The following is a 21,614-nucleotide window of genomic DNA, read 5'->3' on the forward strand; positions in this document are numbered from 1 at the left end:
AAACTAAAAATATTTTCTGAACAATTTCAGCCCATTTTTGCTTATTTTTATCCTGTTATCTCCATATTTTTAACCTATTTCTGGCACTTCTACATCACATTTCAATGCCTTTTCTGCACATTTTTTCCACATTCCAGACATGTTCAGCACTTATAAACCCTTTCCACCACTTTGCCACCTAATGTCACATATGTCAACCCATTATTGTCACTTTTAACCTCTTTTCACCATATTTCATGATTATTTTTGTCAATTGAACCACATTCACCATTTGTCGCGCTCATTATTCACCAGTTTAAACTAATTGTTCCAATATTGACTCTTTGAACCCTTTTTTTTTAACCACTTTTTCTGTCTGTTTTTGCCCACTTTAATTTGCAACTTTTAACCAATTTATCTGGTTTTTAAAATCTTTTTCATCATTTTTGGTCACTTTGATCTCGGGCTGAAAGGATTCATAGAGTTACTCGATTAACTCGATTACAAAAATTCCTCGAGGCAAAAATTGTGCCTCGAAGCATTGTTACATTCCTATATGACGCGCACCATACGCGCATTAACGCGCGACAAACATTCTGCATTTAGTTTAGCGCCATGGCGGAGAGTAAACAACAGAGAACGTCTAAAGTCTGGGATCATTACATCCTCAAAAATGAAGAAAACATGGTTCAATCATGTGTTTACTGTAAACAATACCTGTCATACCACAGCAGTACGACTTCAATGATGCAGCATCTAAACCAAAAGCATCCACATGCTGTTTATACAAGTGTCGCTGAAACAAGGTAATGTAGCGCTAATTTAGACCTGGGCCGATTATCAATAAATACATAAATTAACCGGACGATAAATTAAAATGAACGCTGAAGTTTTCCAGCCTTGATATATTGACATATGCATGTGTATTTGGCTGTGTCTGTCAGCTGCAGAGGTTAGCGTTAGCATGGATATAAAACAGCAGATAACTCAGTCAGTTCTAATAATTTATCAGTGAACCTGCAGCGTAATTACTCTAAAATAGTACACGACCATCAGGTAATCTTAGATTTATGTAAATCAAACAGTTATAGTCCGATAGATGCAGCAACTCTAGCTTCAGATTGCTACAGCGGCTACACCCAGCAGCCTGTGGAGCCTCGTACTCCGCCAGAGGAGGAGACGTAAGCGGTGTGATCGGAATCAAGCACTGCACACGTGTACACACAAACCAGGGTAGATGGTCTTTAAATCCTTAAAAAGGTAAAGTATTAAATGTGATGTAGCCAAATCTAAAGCCTTAAAAACTTTACATTTGAGAAAAATGGGATTAAATTAGAGAAATTGTAGCATTAAATATTGTGGTACGTCTCAGTGCCTGTGCTCTGAAGTGTTGTGGACTTTAAACACTGTCTCTGATCATCACTGTGACAATTCTAATCATGTCAGCAGCACAATATTTTAATATACAATAGAAATACTTTATTAAGCCTGATATAAATTAATTTTCTCAGCTGCTAAAAACATAATTCCAGTGTTTGTCAAACACATACACACACAGGTTTCTAGGTTACCATAGCAAATAGGCTGAGTTATTAACACTACATGGTTAAATTGCAATAAATGGGCTTAGTTTTGGAGCCAAATGTGTTTTTTGATAAATAAAAGCCAAAAGATACCAATGTTCAGATGTTCAATAAAGCAAAAGAAATTGCTTCAAAGTCACTGAGAGATATTTTTTTTAGAAAAAGCCTGTTTTTCTCAGAAAAAGCCTGTTTTTCTCAGCTTTTTGCTCTGAAACTGGTGATTTGTGTAAAACTTGCTCTATTCAACGGCTGATTACAGAAGAAAACCACTGGCCCAGTGCACACATTCAGAAGCTGATCGAGAAGCTCTGTGCGCTCTCACTCAACCACATCACCGTGGTTACCAACATGTCACCAGATCAAGTGCAAAGTAATGAACTTGTGAGGTTACTTAGTGCAGGAAGTATATTTATCACCTTTAACATTTAACATCCCTTTTATTGTGAAAATCTGGCAAAACTGTGTAAATAGTTCTCAGGAAGTTATTTTTTTGTTTTCCTGTTTTCTGCAAACTTGGAAAATCAGAGACTATGTGTTGTTATCTGTTAAGCTTTGCATCATATGTTGAAATAATGTATGATTTCAAAGGAGGATGTTGCAAGATGTGAAAAGACCTACAATTGTGATGTCCTATGTGACCAAAACTGTATGATTTACTCTCACTGAATGTTCCTACATTTCAAGGTTAGATTAGGAAAGGCTTGAGCAACATGCAGTTATGTAACCAGCAGAAACAAGTGTGATTTAGTAAGGCATAAGACCCAGTCACGTGAGGTGACAATGTGTAACAAGCTTGTTTTTATGAATCTTAGTTCCCATGTGAAGACAGGAGGCTGGATGGAAAAAAAAACAAAAACTCAGCCGGCCTCCTTAATGAAACTTACTGTAGTTCTCATGATCAGGAGGCTGGATAGAAAGAGGGGAAAAACTATATAAGCCTTATGAATATGATTTTTACAGTTCTTGGAGCTTCTTGCTTTTGACTCCAGCATTTGCTTCAGCTTTATGCTTTTTTACTTTTTAGTTATATTATTTGATTAGGACCTTAAGTCAATTTAGAAACTTTTTGTATTTGTTATTTTGTAATCTTGAATAAATATTAATTGAACCAAGAAGAAGTCTTCTTCAATCTCTGATCAGGACAGGAGCCCGTGGGCTCGAGGACACGCTCCTAGACCTCTGGTAAAAGCAAATGGACTGCACATGATCCTTTTGTGATCATGTGTGGTTGTTATACCTTGTAGACACATATCTCATCTCTAACTAGGGATAACTCCTGTAGTAGCAACACACACCTGATCAACCTAGGTTATTGAGTAAAAAGGATGAGATTTAGCAAAATATGGGGCTTTGAGATGGAATTTGTAGTCCTAGGGCTATATTTAGAAATCTCATAATAAAGCTTAAACACAATTTTAATGAGACTTGGTAAACAATCCAGACTATAGGTGTCAAACGTGCTGGGGCACGGAAGCCCTAGTCAGTCCAGTGTCCAGAACCTCTGCCTTTCACTGGAGAAACAGAGACTCAAATATTAAACCTATGTTTGTATTTTATTATAAAACATCAATCAGAAATGCTGAAAACATGAAACAACAATATTATGTATGTGAACTATATTACACGCACTAAAACTAAAATATAACAAAATTACTGTAGAATTTAACAAATTGTCAGCATAACAACATTCAGCAAACCTTTTTTTGCTGGTAACTACGGTAACATTCTGTTTGGAAGAAATGGAAGCTTTAGGTTCTAAAATGCTTTGATCTTTGAAGTTCTAAAATGCTTTGATCTTCACACGATCTTCATTGTCAGAACATTTCACAAACTCCTTGGACTCAGTGACTTTACTTATTATATTTCTGACAACAGCAATAATTTTGATCTAATGATGGAAGTGCATCAGTTCAATGTAAAGAGTCTGGAACAAACATGCTTTGATGTCCTTAAGGATAATATCTGTACAGAAAACTGCATTGGGCTGTGGCAGTTTGCAAAATCCTATTATATTCGCATTTTGTTTCAACTGAAATATGAGGCCTTTCACTTTATCTGTGAGAATTTTGAGGAGGTTTCACTCTGTGAAGAGTTTTTGCAGCTCGAGGTGCAGGAGCTGGCTGATATCCTGGGTCAGGATGACCTTACTGTGACCCAGGAGAGCACAGTTTATCAAAGTGTTTTAAGATGGATAAACCACATGCCTGAGGAACGACAGGGAGCCATTTCAACTCTGTTACCAAAGGTACGACTGGGGCTGATGGACAAAAGTTACATCACAGACAATGTGCTTAACAATGATGTGGTAAAAACAAACCCTGAGTCCCACCTCTTGGTCTCTGATACCCTTAAAGTCATGTCTCAACCTTCGTTACTCTGCTCTGAGTCTGGGATCAACAACATCTTGTTTTGCCGTCGCTTGCCAAATGCCGTCTTACTGATGTTTAAATCATTTTCTAAGACCATAGAGGCCTTTGACTACAGAACTAACAGCTGGATCACAGTTCACACTCATCCTAGTCTGGAGGATTCCATCACTCACTTAGACCTCTACAGCACTGTCTTCCTTGGTAGATGTTTCTACATTGTGGGTGGTGGTTTAAGATGGACCAACCCCTGTATCAGAGTGTGGAGGTATAACCTAGTCACACACACTTGGCAGGAAATGTCACCAATGCAGGAGTCACGGCGCTCTGTGAGTGTTGCTGTGCTAAAAGGATGCATCTACACTATGGGAGGCTACAGGGATGATGGTACCACACAAAGAACTGCTGAACGCTACCAGCCCAACATCAACCAGTGGACGTTCATTGCATCAATGAATGAAGGGAGGAGCTACGCCAGCTGCACCACACTGAACAACAAGATGTACATATGTGGAGGATGGAGTAATAGAGTACTGAATACTGCTGAGTATTACAACCCAGACACCAACCAGTGGACACTGATCACTCCTATGGGAACACCTCGGTATAGACTTGGGGTCGTTGCATATATGGGCCACATTTTTGCAGTTGGAGGAAGCGATGGGTCCAGAGATCTGAGGTCTGCTGAGGCTTATGACCCAGTGACCAACACCTGGTACGATGTCCCTGAAATGGTCCACACACACTGTTACTTTGACATTGCAGTGATGAACAAGAAGATCTTTGTTGTCTCTTGTAGCACAGGAAAAATTGTTGAGTGCTATGATTACACTACAAATACTTGGTCTGTGGTATTTTCTGGCATGAACCACTGCAATGTGTGGGTGAGTTGCTGTGTGATTTCTGGACTTCCCAACATGGCTGAGTACTGTTCACCTCATAAACTCATCATACCCAGGAGACAGGTCTAAAAAAGGTCTAAACTAGATACTGAGATGGAGCAAATGTTATTTTCCATGATCCTAACTGGGAGTGTAACCTGCTCTGACCAGGTCTGTGTGTATCAATAAAAGTGTTTAAAGACATTAGAAGAACTAATGTGTGAATAAATGGATCAGTTCATGTCCCAGCTCAGATGGGATGGTTTTAATCAGCCTGGATCAACCTGAGTTGGTGATGATCTGTCCAAACCTCTGGTCTGGTCCAAACCTAAAGCTAATAAATGATTGCTAATCAGGAAATGTCCAAATGAAGCTCTGTGATGATGGGCTTTTATTGTTAGACACGTTGTCCTAACCAACAGGACAGAGGAGTTCATCTGTTGACCAATATCATAGTTAAAGCCTTTGCTGCAAATTAGGGTAGATAAAATATTTTTAAAAAAACACTACATTTGAGGAGAATTCTTAAAACAAGAGACATTATCTGTTCATGCAGCAAGTTAAATTTACTAAATAAGAAATCTTGAAAAAAAAATGTTAAATCTTAAAATAAGAAGGTCCTGAAAAGTTTTCTAAAGGGTTAAAATAAGCAGAAATTGATGGTTATTAGACTAAACTACCTAAAATCAAACTTCCTGCAGCACAATAAGTGAAATATACTGACTATAAACAAATCATTCTTGATAATTTATTTATTTATGTATTTTTTTTAATTTTGGCAAATGAAAGCTTCAGACCAAGAAGAAAACAAATAATCTAAGTAAAAAATGACTCAGCATTAGTGAAAAATGATTAAGCTGTTTCTTGATACAAGTTGACTCATTTTGAAATAAACTTAAATCTACATTAAAACCAGTTTTTGTTCTTAGAATAAACATCTTATCAGAATCACAACCAGGAGTATGAGTACCATCAACATTTATTAACAGTATGAACCGTACACCAGAAACAGTGGTTGCTGCACACTTTTTATGTCAAATTTAAGACAATTTAAGACTTTTTTTTAAAGCAAAACAAACAGCAATGAACAAAACACATAATATGCTGCTGTATAAAGTGCTGTGATTTGTCACGTGAAGAAACATGTCTCAGTTCAAGGTCCATCTAACATGTGAGACCTAAGGACACTGAGGGAAAACTTGTGGCGTAGCTAGCCAAGTCAGGCACAAAACAACTTATTCAAAGGCATTGCAAACAAAAACAAACACAACAGACCTGACAAAATGCTGCTTGACATTCACCTATTTTTCAACCAATGATTTCCATTCAGCGATTGCTTTCCTATATGTGCTAGTAGCATCTTGATCATGGATGGCATCACCAATGACCTCGGTTTGAATGACAGAGAGGACCGTGGCAACTCACTTTGGGTGTGTTAAGTGCAGAGTGTAGTAGTATGACATCAATACCAACATTGCTTACCAGAATTCCTCCTGGGGGAGGTGCTCACAGGCATGTTTCCCACAATGACACAGCTGGATGTTCCATCAAAAACCAGCAGCGGAGAGGAGAGAGGCTGCTTCTCCAGGTATAGCCCAGGGTCCTCTCCTGGCTGGAATAAAGCAAAAAGGACAATGTGGTGAAGAGTTTAAAGAGAAGCAGTGTCGTGCATCAAAACAGCTTCAGAGGGCGTGTTCATTGAACACTCATTTATTATTAACTTATCAGGTTAGAACTAATGAACTGAACCAAGAGCGTGATCAACAGATAACAACGCTCAGAAATTAATATGATTTAGATCATGTTTGAATCCATGTACCCTTCATTCTTTGGTTATTTTGTTTCAAAACCAAATTATTAATTTTTTAAATTAATTTAAAACCAGAAACAGGAAAACTGAAAAACCAAATACAGATAAAAACGGTGTATTTCTGATTGGTTTTAAAATAATCCAAATAACAATGTCAACATATTTTATTGTTTTGCTTGTTTGTCTTTTTTAGGTGACGACAGTTGCAAACACTGCAGCTTTTCTGTGAACTTGTAATAGAGAATAAGAACGCTACGTCAACTGTATAAACATTTCCAACAATAGTCACCTCGTAGCGTGAGATAACAGGCAACACATTGTGTGATCATTGGTTTCTAAGAAGGGTTTACAGATGAAAAGCTCTATTATAGCTAAGTGTGTGCTAATATGCTAACTATTGTAATATACAGTTTTTAATAGCAGACATGATATTTACAGTAATAATATATTGTGTTTCTGGGTGTGTAAAGGTTACAGATGTGTTCCAGTGAGTCATTATTATTTTGATATTAATTTGAAAATATGTTCTAATTATAATTTCATCCCAAGGTTCCTTTTTCAATGCAAATATGGTAAACAATACCAAAAGTCCATATATTAATAACAATACAACTTAATAAATCTCCCCCAAGTGACCAAACTATAACACTGCATTTTTATTTTTTCTATTCATTATTAAATAATGATGACATGTATGGTGACCATACGTCTGGTTTTAGTCATGTCCTCTTTTGTTTTCACGTGGTGTCAGGGCTGTGTGGGGATATTTTACAAATTTCTGGGTTTCCCAGGGACTTTGAACGCATCTCTAGGCATGCGTTAATTTAAAAGACGTACCTCCACAAAAATGTGTTCTATCTGTCACCTGCAGTCATAGATTTTTATGATATAGATATAGAATCAACTGCACTTTGTAAAAAAGACAAACAAACAAAATGATATAATGTGTTACCATTGTTATTTTGATTTCAAAAACAATCAGAAATACCCCATTTTTTTTGTATTTGGTTTTTATTTTTTCCTGTTTCTGGTTTTTCTGTTTTCCTGATTCTGGTTTTAAATTAATTAAAAAATTACAGGAAAAAAGTGCCACTAAAGTAGATGTTTTACGTAATAACATGCTCCATAGTTAATTATTAGTTATTTTTGCTGTGTCAGCATGTCTTTCATGTAATGTACAGGAAGTGACTTTAATTCTATTTGTTGAAAATTATTTCCTAGACAAACAAATGCAGTTATTTTGCATCATGCAGTGATAGACACAGCAAACACATATACAGCTGTTATGTTACTGCACAATATCATATAAGTTAGCTGTTAGCATAATAGCTTTATATTGTAACAGCTCTGCTGTTTGTTGGATGTGTCCGTTGTAGATGTTCCTAATTCCTACAGCATTGGCAGTCAATGAAGGCAACTTGAGGATGTGTAGTGGAGATGTGTGTTTACAGTGTGTGTTTGTGTGTGTGTGTGTGTGTGAGAGAGAGAGAGAGAGAGAGAGAGAGAGAGAGAGAGAGAGAGAGAGAGAGAGAGAGAGAGAGAGAGAGAGAGAGAGAGAGCATTTAGGGGCTCCATCCATGAAGTCAGCAAAATGAAGGTACATAAATAAATACATGTGATAAACACATGTATTTATTTATCTGAATAATATTCACTGTTATGCAGGATGTTTACTATTATTTGGGCCATAGTATATAGTCATCTTAAAGATGTAAATCCTTGTTTTAATCATAAATAAAAATTAAAATGGACAAAAACGGACAGAAAAAGTATTTTCAAAGTGTCAATATTGGAACAATTAGTTTAAACTTTCATATAATGGGCATGACAAAAGGTGTATGTGGTTAAATTGGCAAAAATAATCATGAAATATGATGAAAAAGGATAAAAGTGACAATAATTGGTCAACATATGTGACATTAGATGCAAAAGTGGTGGAAAGGAGTTGAAAGTGTCTTGAAAGTGGAAAAATGTGTATTAAAATAAACTAAAAATGCATTAAAGTTCAGGATTGAAGCCACAGATGCTGCAGGGCGAGAAAACACACACACACACACACACACACACAGTTTACACACAAATGCCCCAGGGACACGTTCACACTGATTCTGTGTCACAAAGTCACATGTGTTGGAAAAAGACACACAAACACCACTTCTACTACACATTATTTGTGTAAACATTTGTTCCTCTAAAGATGTTTATTATGAAGATGAAGTGATCATCTGTAGTTTAAAGATGTGTAGCTCTGTGGGCCTGTACTACAAAGCTGGATACGTATATCCTGGATTTATCTCCGTTAGCGGGTTTCACCTAACCAAACATTCTCTGTCAGAGAGCAGCTGCACTATGAACTGAGATATCAACTCACTCTCTTAACCCAGGTGATGTCAGCCTGGCTACGTGCACGCCAGTGCAGTTTCTGGGCAAATATAGAATAAATGTTCCAAGGCTTCATCAATGTCTCTATATAAACCACACAGTTGTTCTTCCATTTTGAACCATTGATATAAAAAGTGTCAGCGTCACTATTTGGACTTGTGTGAGAGTTGGTATTACAGACCTTTACATGTTCCTTCCTAAAGGTGATGAATCCACAAAGATCCTTTTCTCATTTCAAATATGATGTTTCATACCAAAAGATATATTTGAGTTGATAAATTGTCCATAAATAAAGTCTATCAATAAATGTAACAGTCAGTCCTTTACTAAATAGTGCTCTTTAATTTGGCTATAGCTGTAGCTTGTTCTGCTCAACATCTCTTCCTTCTTGCTTGGTGAATCAGAACACGACACTTGTAAAGATATATAAGGAGGTTCCTGCAAGACATGCAAAAAGTATATCCTAATAAATATCATTACTGCTATTGTTTCCTAGCTTCTCTATAATCACATGGACGAGATTATCAATCTGTATGATAATCTAGACCTTAAAGCCATGGGACTTTATCTACTCTCAGATCAAGAACACACATTGACTTTTAATGAGCAGCTCCAACAGCCAATAGTAATGTTTAAAACAGCTCATAAGATTGCTGTGTTGGTAGAAAGAACTCTGATTGGCTGACATCCATTCTGTATTGATAAACTTCATTTTCAGAGCCTGGAGAAGGAGAAGAGATTCACTGTCCACTCAGAACACTTTGGATTACAATATGCTCAAAGATGATTATGGACTTTTGACCAAATAACATAAAAAAAAAAATACATACTGCAGCTTTAAGCTAAGGAATGAGTACTGCTGAATTTTCACCTGCCAACTTTCTAGGTGTTTAGAACCGTGATCGTTTTAACTCAACCATATTTTTACACATCTTTGTAGCTTCATAGGCCAGTTAGCTCAGCTGGTCAGAGCGTGTTGCTAATAACACCAAGGTCATGGGTTCAAACCCCATACTGACAGATATTAATCAAGGACCATAAACCTGCTTTCATGTGTTGTAAATGTTAGTGTATGAGTCAGAAAGGACAAAGTATGAATATGTATACATTAAACACAGATAAAGAATATCTAAACTGTTAACCATTCCCAAACCTGGAAGAAAATTCACAAACAGCCAAAAATCTAGAATGACTGTCAGTAAAGAAGCTTCTTTTTGACATCTTAATAAATCAGCAAGTAGGACAAATACCAATTTATTGATGAATAATCCCAGAATAATTTAGGTTAAATACTAATAATACTTACTTTGTATGTGTATGCCTTGTGTATTCAGGTGTCCAACCATCATTTTGTATCCACAGTTGTGATGGAGCTGCAGAATGTAGGTTATACTTTCATCCAAATCATTGTCTTACAATGTAGTGAATAAATCATGAACTCTGTTTATCCAAAACAATGAGAAAGGTCACAATAGACATGAAATGAAAACTGTCTGTGAAATGATCTAACCATTGTATGTAATAAAAACTCATAGACTAATAATAATGTAGCCTATTTTTAATGATCAAACATGTACATATATTAGCACACTATAGCTACAACTGTGCTTGTTTTGACAAAGTAAGTTTGACTGAACTCTAAATTAAAACTACTGCTAACCTGGACAGATGCTAGAGATAACAAGGACAAAACAATACTAGATGACTTTATACATTAGCTGATATTAAGGACAAGGGCTGATGTGCTGTTAAAACAGACCAGATTGTTTTAATGTAGCCTAATTGTTGTGTAGTCTACATGACATTAGAACCTGAACATATGCCATATAATATGACCAGTCTATAGCTTCATAATATAAGTATTGAAATGGAATAGCAATGCAACGTTAGCCTAGCCTAGCATTAATACACATTAACATGAGTAATATTTACACACAAATATAGTTCTACTGTTGCTACTTTCAAACAAGCAAGAGTTACACTATCAGTTATCACCATGGTACATCACAGGTAAATAAGTCATGTGTATGAGTATGGAGCTGTCATGTTCTGTTAATTATTTATCCTTTGGGGTTCTCTTTAAGTTATTCTGTGTCTTTGTTTATTTGGTTTGAGTCTAGTCATGTGTTTAACTCTTGTCTGTGTTTCAGGTGTTCCTGTTTGTGGCTCCACCCCCCAGTGATGTCTGTGTGATTGGTTGGTGACTGATTAGCTCCCTCATGTTTTCACCCAGGTGTGGTCCATTCCCAATCAGGCCTCCTCCACTATTTAACTGAGTGCTTGGTCACAGTATGACTGTGGGATCATTGTTAATGTGTGTGTATGCTGTCGCCCCTCATCGTGTCCTGCTGTGTCTGGTCTTTGCTCCCTTTTCCTCCTGCCCTTTTGGATTTAAGTTTTGTTTTGTTTTGGTTCCAGGAATGTTATGCTTAGATCCTGCCTCCTTCTCTCTCTGCATTTGGGTCCACACCCACACTGGACCGTAACAGGAGCTTCATCACCCATTCCCTCAGACAGGCCTTAAGTCCTGATGCACAGGAGAACATTCTACCACAACAACTCCCACTCTGAGCCACCATCAGACGTCCATCACACCACAGCACCATGTAGCCCACAGCTAACCTCCAGCTAACGGTAGCCACACAGAGATAACATCTCCACACTTTCACTGCTGACACCAGACGTAGAGCTCAGGACCAGCCAAACCAGCGACACATCTGGATAATCATCTGATCAATAATAAATAAAATAATGTAACTATTGATCACTCACTCATTCTCTGTATTTTGACCCATTATTCCAGAGGGTTAGCAGTGGGCTGCTAACTACAGACACCCAGGGAGCAGTTAGATAGTAGTTTATGAATATTCATAAAAACAGGCTAAAGACAGTTATTATCTGTGTACCCTTCATTCTGTGGTTATTTCGTTTTAAAACTAAATCATAATAACAAATAGTGGTTATTTTGTTTTACTGACTTAAAACCAAAACATAAATACAGAAAAACCAAATAAGCAGCATTTTTCTGTTTAATATAATAAAAATCTTGTTCTGTTTGTGAGATATTTGGATATTTACGGGAAATTAGAGCGAGAACTGAAGTCCACTACATCTGGTTTCCCTCCCCAGGTCCTGGACCAGAGGGTATTTCATCAAAGTGTTCTCAGTAGAACCAGGCTTATGGTTTAAACCTGGTTCAGCTAAGCCGTCCGTGACCACGCCCCCTTTTACCATTTCATCAAACTCTTCTCAGCTTCAATCTCTCCAGCTGAACCAATCAGCTGACAGTGTTTAGCTTAAGTGCATGTCCTCATCAGACCAATGAGATCGATCACAGATTTAATGATTAGAGAGTGACGGAGCATGTGCTGCAGCTTTTACAATGAATGAGAAGCCAATAGGAACCAATGCTGAGACTAACAGTGATATTGTATCTTTGTCATTAGGAGCCTTAGTGCTCTGCCCTGTGACTGTCCCTGAAGCCCCTCCCTCTCTGTATATCCACAGCTTTCTCATTATTAATCTCTGATCAATGAATGGACACATTTATACCGTGTGATAAACGGAGGCGATGGATACACACGTATCCTTATATATTATTACTGATGGTTTAAAGACAAGGAGACTGTGATATGTCATTAATAATACAGTACACATTAAACATACAATGATTCTATCATCATTTGTATAGATTTAAAATCATAATAAAACATTTACCATGAGATTCTGTTTAATTTCCTTCTAAAATACTGTATTAAAGTGGTATTTAAATAAAAAAAGAAGTCTTTTTGACTCATTTTTCCTTTTGTAGATCTTTACTGAGTGTTTTGTTCCTGGTCGCTCTTTAAAGCAGATGAACATGATGTGTTACAGCAGATATGAACAACTTTAATCAGAAATGGGGGTAAAAAAGAAAAAATCTATTCAGTTTATTTAGTTACTATCATGATAAAATGTAAATAATATATATATAATAATTGCTCCACTATTTCATTAGCATCTGAACCAAAAGCATCCACATGCTGTATATACAAGTGTCGCTGAAACAAGGTAATGTAGCGCTAATTTAGACCTGGGCCGATTATCAATAAATACATAAATTAACTGGACGATAAATTAAAATGAACGTGAAGGTTTTCCAGCTTTGATATATTGACATATGCATGTGTATTTGGCTGTGTGTCTGTCAGCTGCAGAGGTTAGCGTTAGCATGGATATAAAACAGCAGATAACTCAGTCAGTTCTAATAATTTATCAGTGAACCTGCAGCGTAATTACTCTAAAATAGTACACGACCATCAGGTAATCTTAGATTTATGTAAATCAAACAGTTATAGTCCGATAGATGCAGCAACTCTAGCATCAGATTGCTACAGCGGCTACACCCAGCAGCCTGTGGAGCCTCGTACTCCGCCAGAGGAGGAGACGTAAGCGGTGTGATCTGAATCAAGCACTGCACACGTGTACACACAAACCAGGGTAGATGGTCTTTAAATCCTTAAAAAGGTAAAGTATTAAATGTGATGTAGCCAAATCTAAGGCCTTAAAAACTTTATATTTGAGAAAAATGGGATTAAATTAGAGAAATTGTAGCATTAAATATTGTGGTACGTCTCAGTGCCTGTGCTCTGAAGTGTTGTGGACTTTAAACACTGTCTCTGATCATCACTGTGACAATTCTAATAAAGTCAGCAGCACAATATTTTAATATACAATAGAACTACTTTATTAAGCCTGATATAAATTATTTTTCTCAGCTGCTAAAAACATAATTCCAGTATTTGTCAAACACATACACACAGGTTTCTAGGTTACCATAGCAAAAAGGCTGAGCCCAGAAATTATATATTATTTATTAGTAGTTAGTTAGTTGACTTAACTGGCACTTATTAACACTACATGGTTAAATTGCAATAAATGGGCTTAGTTTTGGAGCCAAATGTTGTTTTTTTGATAAATAAAAGCCAAAGGATACCAATGTTCAGATGTTATAGTTTTCAATAAAGCAAAATAAATTGCTTCAAAGTCACTGAGAGACATTTTTTTTAGAAAAAGCCTGTTTTCTTCAGCTTTTTGCTCTGAAACTGGTGATTTGTGTAAAACTTGCTCTATTCAACGGCTGATTACAGAAGAAAACCACTGGCCCAGTGCACACGTTCAGAAACTGATCGAGAAGCTCTGTGCGCTCTCACTCAACCACATCACCGTGGTTACCAACATGTCACCAGATCAAGTGCAAAGTAATGAACTTGTGAGGTTACTTAGTGCAGGAAGTATATTTATCACCTTTAACATTTAACATCCCTTTTATTGTGAAAATCTGGCAAAACTGTGTAAATAGTTCTCAGGAAGTTATTATTATTTTTTTTCCGTTTTCTGCAAACTTGGAAAATCAGAGACTATGTGTTGTTATCATTGTCTTGAAGGGAAGATTGGTACTATGCCAACAAAGTGTTCTGTAACCAGGTACAGGAACAGCACAATTTCACTGAGACTTGGTAAACAATCCAGACTATAGGTGTCAAACGTGCTGGGGCACGGAAGCCCTAGTTAGTCCAGTGTCCAGAACCTCTGCCTATCACTCGAGAAACAGAGACTCAAATATTATATTTATTATAAAACATCAATCAGAAATGCTGAAAACATGAAACAACAATATTATGTATGTGAACTATATTACATGCACTAAAACTAAAATATAACAAAATTACTATAGAATATAACAAATTGTCAACTTAACAACACTCAGCAAAGCTCTTTTGCTGGTAACTATGGTAACATTCTGTTTGGAAGAAATGGAAGCTTTCGGTTCTAAAATGCTTTGATCTTCTAGGTTCTAAAATGCTTTGATCTTTGAAGTTCTAAAATGCTTGGATCTTCACATGATCTTCATTGTCAGAACATTTCACAAACTCCTTGGACTCAGTGACTTTACTTATTATATTTCTGACAACAGCAATAATTTTGATCTAATGATGGAAGTGCATCAGTTCAATGTAAAGAGTCTGGAACAAACATGCTTTGAAGTCCTTAAGGATAACATCTGTACAGAAAACTGCATCGGGCTGTGGCAGTTTGCAAAATCATGTTATATTCCCATTTTGTTTCAACTGAAATATGAGGCCTTTCACTTTATCTGTGAGAATTTTGAGGAGGTTTCACTCTGTGAAGAGTTTTTGCAGCTTGAGGTGCAGGAGCTGGCTGATATCCTGGGTCAGGATGACCTTACTGTGACCCAGGAGATCACAGTTTATCAAAGTGTTTTAAGATGGATAAACCACATGCCTGAGGAACGACAGGGAGCCATTTCTACTCTGTTACCAAAGGTACGACTGGGGCTGATGGACAAAAGTTACATCACAGACAATGTGCTTAACAATGATGTGGTAAAAACAAACCCTGAGTCCCACCTTCTGGTCTCTGATACCCTTAAAGTCATGTCTCAACCTTCGTTACTCTGCTCTGAGACTGGGATCAACAACACCTTGTTTTGCCGTCGCTTGCCAAACGCCGTCTTACTGATGTTTAGATTCTTTTCTAAGACCATAGAGGCCTTTGACTACAGAACTAACAGCTGGATCACAGTTCACACTCATCCTAGTCTGGAGAATTCCATGACTCACTTACTATTTTACAGCACTGTCTTCCTTGGTAGATGCTTCTACATTGTGGGTAGTGTTTTAAGATGGACCAACCCCTGTATCAGAGTGTGGAGGTATAACCTAGTCACACACACTTGGCAGGAGATGTCACCAATGCAGGAGTCACGGTACTTAATGAGTGTTACCGTGCTAAAGGGATGCATCTACGCTATGGGAGGCTACAGGGATGATGATGGTACCACACTCAGAACTGCTGAACGCTACCAGCCCAACATCAACCAGTGGACGTTCATTGCATCAATGAATGAAGAGAGGAGAGACGCCAGCTGCACCACACTGAACAACAAGATTTACATATGTGGAGGACAGAGTAATAGAGTACTGAATACTGCTGAGTATTACAACCCAGACACCAACCAGTGGACACTGATCACTCCTATGGGAACACCTCGGTGTGGACTTGGAGTCGTTGCATATATGGGCCACATTTTTGCAGTTGGAGGAAGCTATGGGTCCAGAGATCTGAGGTCTGCTGAGGCTTATGACCCAGTGACCAACACCTGGTACGATGTCCCTGAAATGGTCCACAGACACAGTTACTTTGACATTGCAGTGATGAACAAGCAGATCTTTGTTGTCTCTTGTAGAAGACAAAACAGAATTGTTGAGTGCTATGACTACACTACAAATACTTGGTCTGTGGTATTTTCTGGTAAGGACCACTACAATGATGATTGGGTGAGTTGCTGTGTGATTTCTGGACCTCCCAACATGGCTGAGTTCTGTTCACCTCATAAACCCATCATACCCAGGACACAGATCTAAAAAAAGTCTAAACTAGATACTGAGATGGAGCAAATGTTATTTTCCATGATCCTAACTGGGAGTGTAACCTGCTCTGACCAGATCTGTGTGTATCAATAAAAGTGTTTAAAGACATTAGAAGAACTAATGTGTGAATAAATGGATCAGTTCATGTCTCAGCTCAGATGGGATGGTTTTAATTAGCCTGGATCAACCTGAGTTGGTGATGATCTAGAGCAAAAAATCCTAAATTTGGTGGTGACAACATATAACAGACGATGTACTGAAGAAATGTACTGAATTTAATTAAAAATTTGGCGCCCCTCCAGCTTTGGTGGTAGATTTGGTGAGGGGAACAATGATGGGAGTGCACTGAAGAGGGCGATGGTGAAATCCACTATGGAACAAAAATAGCATTTTATGGAATAGTTTGAACATGGCTGCCATAACAATGAATTTGGTATATTGAACAGCAACTTACCTCCACACAGATCCAAGGTAAAAGGACGTTTCAGGACCTTCTTCCACACTCCATAGAACTGCACCTTAGCACAAAAGTCTGCCCATCTTCCCTTCATTTCCTCCATGTATTTGCGGTTGGTGCCACCAATGATGCGATGCAGCTCATCCATTGCCTAGGACACAATTCTGTTCAGTTATTACCACTGAGCAGGCTTGATACAGGGCAGACTGCACAGACAGAAACACACAGTACCAAGGACGGAAGTCAAAAAGCTGACATTTCCAGTGTCTTTGAAGCAGGGGTATGCATCAAAGAGTTTCATAAGTCAGTCTTCTTCCTTTGTAATATCTGCATCAATGAAAGCCCGTCTAGCCTTGAACTCAAGGTCCAACATTTGGGCAAAATCGCCTTGGTTGGGTTTTGTGTTGGGATTCTTGTACATTTTGCTCAATGTTTTGTAGTGACTCACCTGCATCCTCAGACTATAAAATAAGACGGTGAGGCAAAGACGTTTCTATGGAAACACTATTACACTAGCATCAGAGAAGAGAAATCATAGTTATTGGCATGTGTATGACTAAAATATAATGCACAGTTATATTAGAAAGTAATTAGTCAACACAGGCATAACACTACTGTGTTGCTACTTCCCCCACTAGGTTTGACAAAACCAGAAAACAGTTATCATAAAGAGTGTAAGGTACACCTATCAGAGGTCAAACTTCACTTCACCTAAAGTCTAAAAAACAATAACAGTTTGAGTAGAGCTGTGTTTTCTTATTGGACTTTCAGATTGTTTTTAGGAATGGTCAATTACCTATTTCATTTGATCAGCTAAATGTTTTACTAAGCATAAGTTAAATGCAGTAGAGACACTTTTCCTGGGGAAAATAATGAAATCATTTGTAAACACATAAGCAAAATAACAGGAAAACACAGGTCAATATCCAACATTGTGTGCATTACAATGTACTCTGGCACATGAGACAGAATTGTTCCCACTTTTAGCACAAACCTTCATTTAAACTGTCCTCGCTGAGGTCATCATTGCTCTCAATAATTATGGTTGAAGTGCTTGTGTCACCACTTCTGTCACCATCAGTGTCATTGTCTGTGTTGTTTGAGCAGAAGAAACTCTTCTTTAACACCCATCGTTGTGGCGTGGAGCCCTGCCTCTTCCTCAGGGACCTCATATTTTGGAGTCACTTGTACATTTGGTGTAGATGGTCAACTATGGTGAAATATTATTAATAATATTAACAGTAATAAGTGGTTTTTCTTGTTGCTGTCCCACCCAAAGTTTAGGTTATTAAAAGAAAAAAAGTTACAAGTTTTGGCTTCTTGGTCACTGGTATTTTCACACTATTAAAATTGTGGGAGATTTAAAAAAGAAGACAATTAAGAGCATTAATAATATGAGACAATGTTCATAGTAATAATGCCATTAGTTATTCCAATGTGTGTTTATCTTTTGACTGATGAAATCAATCTCAGTTCCAGGAAAAAGATCCTTCAGGTCATCACGACTAAGGCTTTTCAAAGCCTCCTCATCAATACTGGCAGCTGCAGACATTGATAAAACAAATATAAGTTTATATGTGAGACACATTCCAGCTCCCATTGTTGACATTTATTTATAGTCTAAAAAAGAATATTTGCAACCATCAGATAATTATTTTTATTCTAATTATTAATATGCATGAAATTCACCTACTGCAATATGGATTTTCAGAATAAATACTTGCCAAATGATTCTTAGTTGAAAGGGAAATTAAACCTAAGCCCTTTAAGAAGGATTTCTAAAATACAATGTAACTGGTTATAGAAAAATGGACCAAATAACCACATGATCAACAAAACTATGACTTATGTTGCTGCTTCTGACAGAACATTAAAATATATATTATTACTATAGTTCATGAACTGGTGCATTACATTAACCAATTTGTGCATAATTAATACTTAGCAAGACAAATGTATTAATTAATTCAAATCATAAAACAGTTTTTTATTAGTAGATACACAAACAGATTAATATCAATAACTGATTCAATTACAAAGATGCATTTTGGGAAATTAAAAGCATTCATTGCAGCAATAATTATTTTTGTAAAAATTCATTTTTTAATCTATACTTTGGACATTTATATTTCATCATAATAAACCATAAATAAAAGGAACAAGTTGAAATTCTACATAAAACTGACAAACATTGATGTATAATAATAGTAAATAATGTATAAATGGAAAATAAATGAGTGTAGTTTGTATGTGGAACAGACTAAATTATCCACAATAATGTTTCAGTTTATTTCTTTTAAAATAAACTAACAGTTGGGAGCTGATACAACTTGACTTACTCATTTTCTCTCACTGTAGTTGTTTTCCACGGCACTTAAGCAAGGCATTTTTTGCATACAGGGACAGACAACATCCAGCTAACAGTGTGCAACATTAATGTGATCAAAGCTACCAATACAGACGCTAACTTTGCTTAATAATCACCAAATATGAATGAAAAACATGACTTACCCTCCAACACTGACAGTACGGTGTTGTCAAAATCTTCCATGCTGACAGAGTTCTCCTGCTGGCTGAAGCCTTAACACGTAGTACCTGGTAAAGACCCACAGAGTGAGCTAGCTAGCTAAAGTTCACATTGGCTAACGTTAGCTAGCTTGTTTAGCAGCCCCTGTGGAGAACATGTGACAACATACATTTATTTGTTAATATTTCATATCAACCAACTGTCCATCATTTATCTGGGGACATGTCTCATGTTGTAGGTGTTTATCACAGATGTTGATGATGACAGAGGCAGGGGGCTCCCACTTAAAACACTGTGGCCCAAGGCAGTGCTACCTTTACCTCAGTCACAGTGGGTGATATGGGGAAAAAAATCATATCACCATTTATTTTTTGTAAAAACACCATCAAAATACAATTTTTTTCATTCAAATCATTTAAACTATTTTAAAGTTATTTACCAATAAAACGAACCAATTCACCTACTTAAAATCATCACCCTAAATGGAAAAAAGGAATAAAAGATCATTTAAGACAAGGTCATTTTCAAATATTTTTTTTAAATCGTATGTAAGCAATTTATCAAACTGGTTCCAAGTACAATGAACATCAAACAAAAGATCTGACATGTTCTTATAGTCACACAGTCTTTTAACTATAGTGTTGTTTGCATGGGTTTTTTCCGGGTACTCCGGCTTCCTCCCACAATCCAAAAACATGACTATAAGATTGAATGGAGTCTCTAAATTGCCCATAGTAGTGAATGAGAGTGAGTGGTTGTCTGTCTGTGTTGCCCTGTGATGGACTGGCACCCTGTCCAGGGTGTACCTCCACCCAGCGCCCAATGATAGCCAGAGATTGGCACCGGCAGACCCCCGTGACCCTGTCAAACAGGAATAAGTGGGTCTGAAAATGAATGAACTACCTGTATAGTGTAGCATTAGCATTAGCATCACTTGCTACATAACAAGGCATCATACCAGTCTAGTGATTTCTATTTGTTATTGAGGTAACACACTCATATTAATAAAATCCTACACCTCATTTTACACAGTTTAGACAATCATATCCTTTACAAGATAAAACAACAATATTCATATCTCTATATTTTTCCTCAAAATGGCAATTGGTGATAAAAACCATTTATTTTTTCATCAATAGTTTAGTTTTTTAGACAAGTCAATTAACACTACAACACACACACACACACACACACACACACACACACAGGCATATGTGGTTTATGAGACCGATTTTGGATTTTCTTGTGTTTTGGTGGTTTATGAGACCACACCTAACGCTACATCTGTCATATCAAAATTTTTACATTTTTTTAGCAAAACACAAATCTGACTTCAAAATCATAATTTCTCTTTTAGAAAATAATATGACATATCACAGGCTTATGAGGACATGGTTTATGAAACCAACAGTGTTATGAGGCCTGTTTACATGTAACACACAAACCAGGTTATGGTTTAAGAGGACTAACAAACATTATAAGGTCTACAAGAATACAATACTAAAATGAATCTCCTAAAAACCCTTTTAAAGACCTCCTCCAATCCTCTTTTTTTTTTTTTTTTTTAGCTATTTTCATTCTCAATGGTCTTTAAATCGCTGTTATGAAGTTTTTAGCCAAAATAACAAAACCTGTGCCATTTTTCAAGACTTTCCTTCTGCAGAGCGCTAGTTGCTCATTAGCAATGCACCTGTGAGTCGTGGGTGGAGGCGGTGCTGCTGCTCTGCACCCTCCCCCTCACAAGCCACATCTCAAATGAGGAAAATAAAAAATTAAAAAGTGAATAGCAAGGTTAGCATATGTTACAAGTCAAAGCAAACTGATCCCTGCATCTGATGCTCTCTGCTGCTGTCCCCCTAGCAGGAGATCCTTCTACCAGTCTACTGCCAGTCTGCTCTGGCTGCTGAGCAGTGACAAACCAAAACTGCAATAGACAGCATCTATGAGAAAGAATAGTGGCGTGAGACACCAAGCTATTGTTTGATATTTTGTTTACTCTAAGCAGCACGTGTTAGGGAATTTTCCATTGTTAACATGTGGGAATCTGAGCGGCCACATGTGATACACAGGCTGAAGAGCACTGTGGACCTGTAGGTGAATCTCTATGTGAATCAAGAGAGAGACGTGGATTATAGTCTTGATTGAGCCAGCGCCATTTTAATTCTGAGTCACGCTGGTTTGGCCCAATCTCTTACT

General features: G+C 37.2%; 1 protein-coding gene across 1 annotated transcript; it reads left to right on the forward strand.

Annotated features, from left to right (window-relative positions):
- The first annotated feature begins 594 nt into the window (after positions 1 to 594).
- On the forward strand, positions 595 to 21,332 carry LOC114458382 (kelch-like protein 20). Its single transcript, XM_028440760.1, has 4 exons — positions 595 to 604; positions 3,533 to 3,819; positions 4,147 to 4,650; positions 21,279 to 21,332. Exons 1-4 carry the CDS (start codon positions 595 to 597, stop codon positions 21,330 to 21,332), a joined length of 855 nt encoding a protein of 284 aa, XP_028296561.1.
- Positions 21,333 to 21,614: the final 282 nt, after the last annotated feature.

This window comes from Gouania willdenowi, unplaced genomic scaffold, assembly GCF_900634775.1.
Source record: "Gouania willdenowi unplaced genomic scaffold, fGouWil2.1 scaffold_10_arrow_ctg1, whole genome shotgun sequence".
NCBI lineage: Eukaryota > Metazoa > Chordata > Actinopteri > Blenniiformes > Gobiesocidae > Gouania > Gouania willdenowi.

Excerpts from the sequence above, each read along its gene's own strand:
- LOC114458382 (XM_028440760.1), top strand. Across the intron at positions 3,820-4,146 it reads TACCAAAGGTACGACTGGGG|ATTGTGGGTGGTGGTTTAAG; the intron begins CTGATGGACAAA and ends AGATGTTTCTAC. Across the intron at positions 4,651-21,278 it reads TGACCAACACCTGGTACGAT|CAGGAGATCCTTCTACCAGT; the intron begins GTCCCTGAAATG and ends CTGTCCCCCTAG.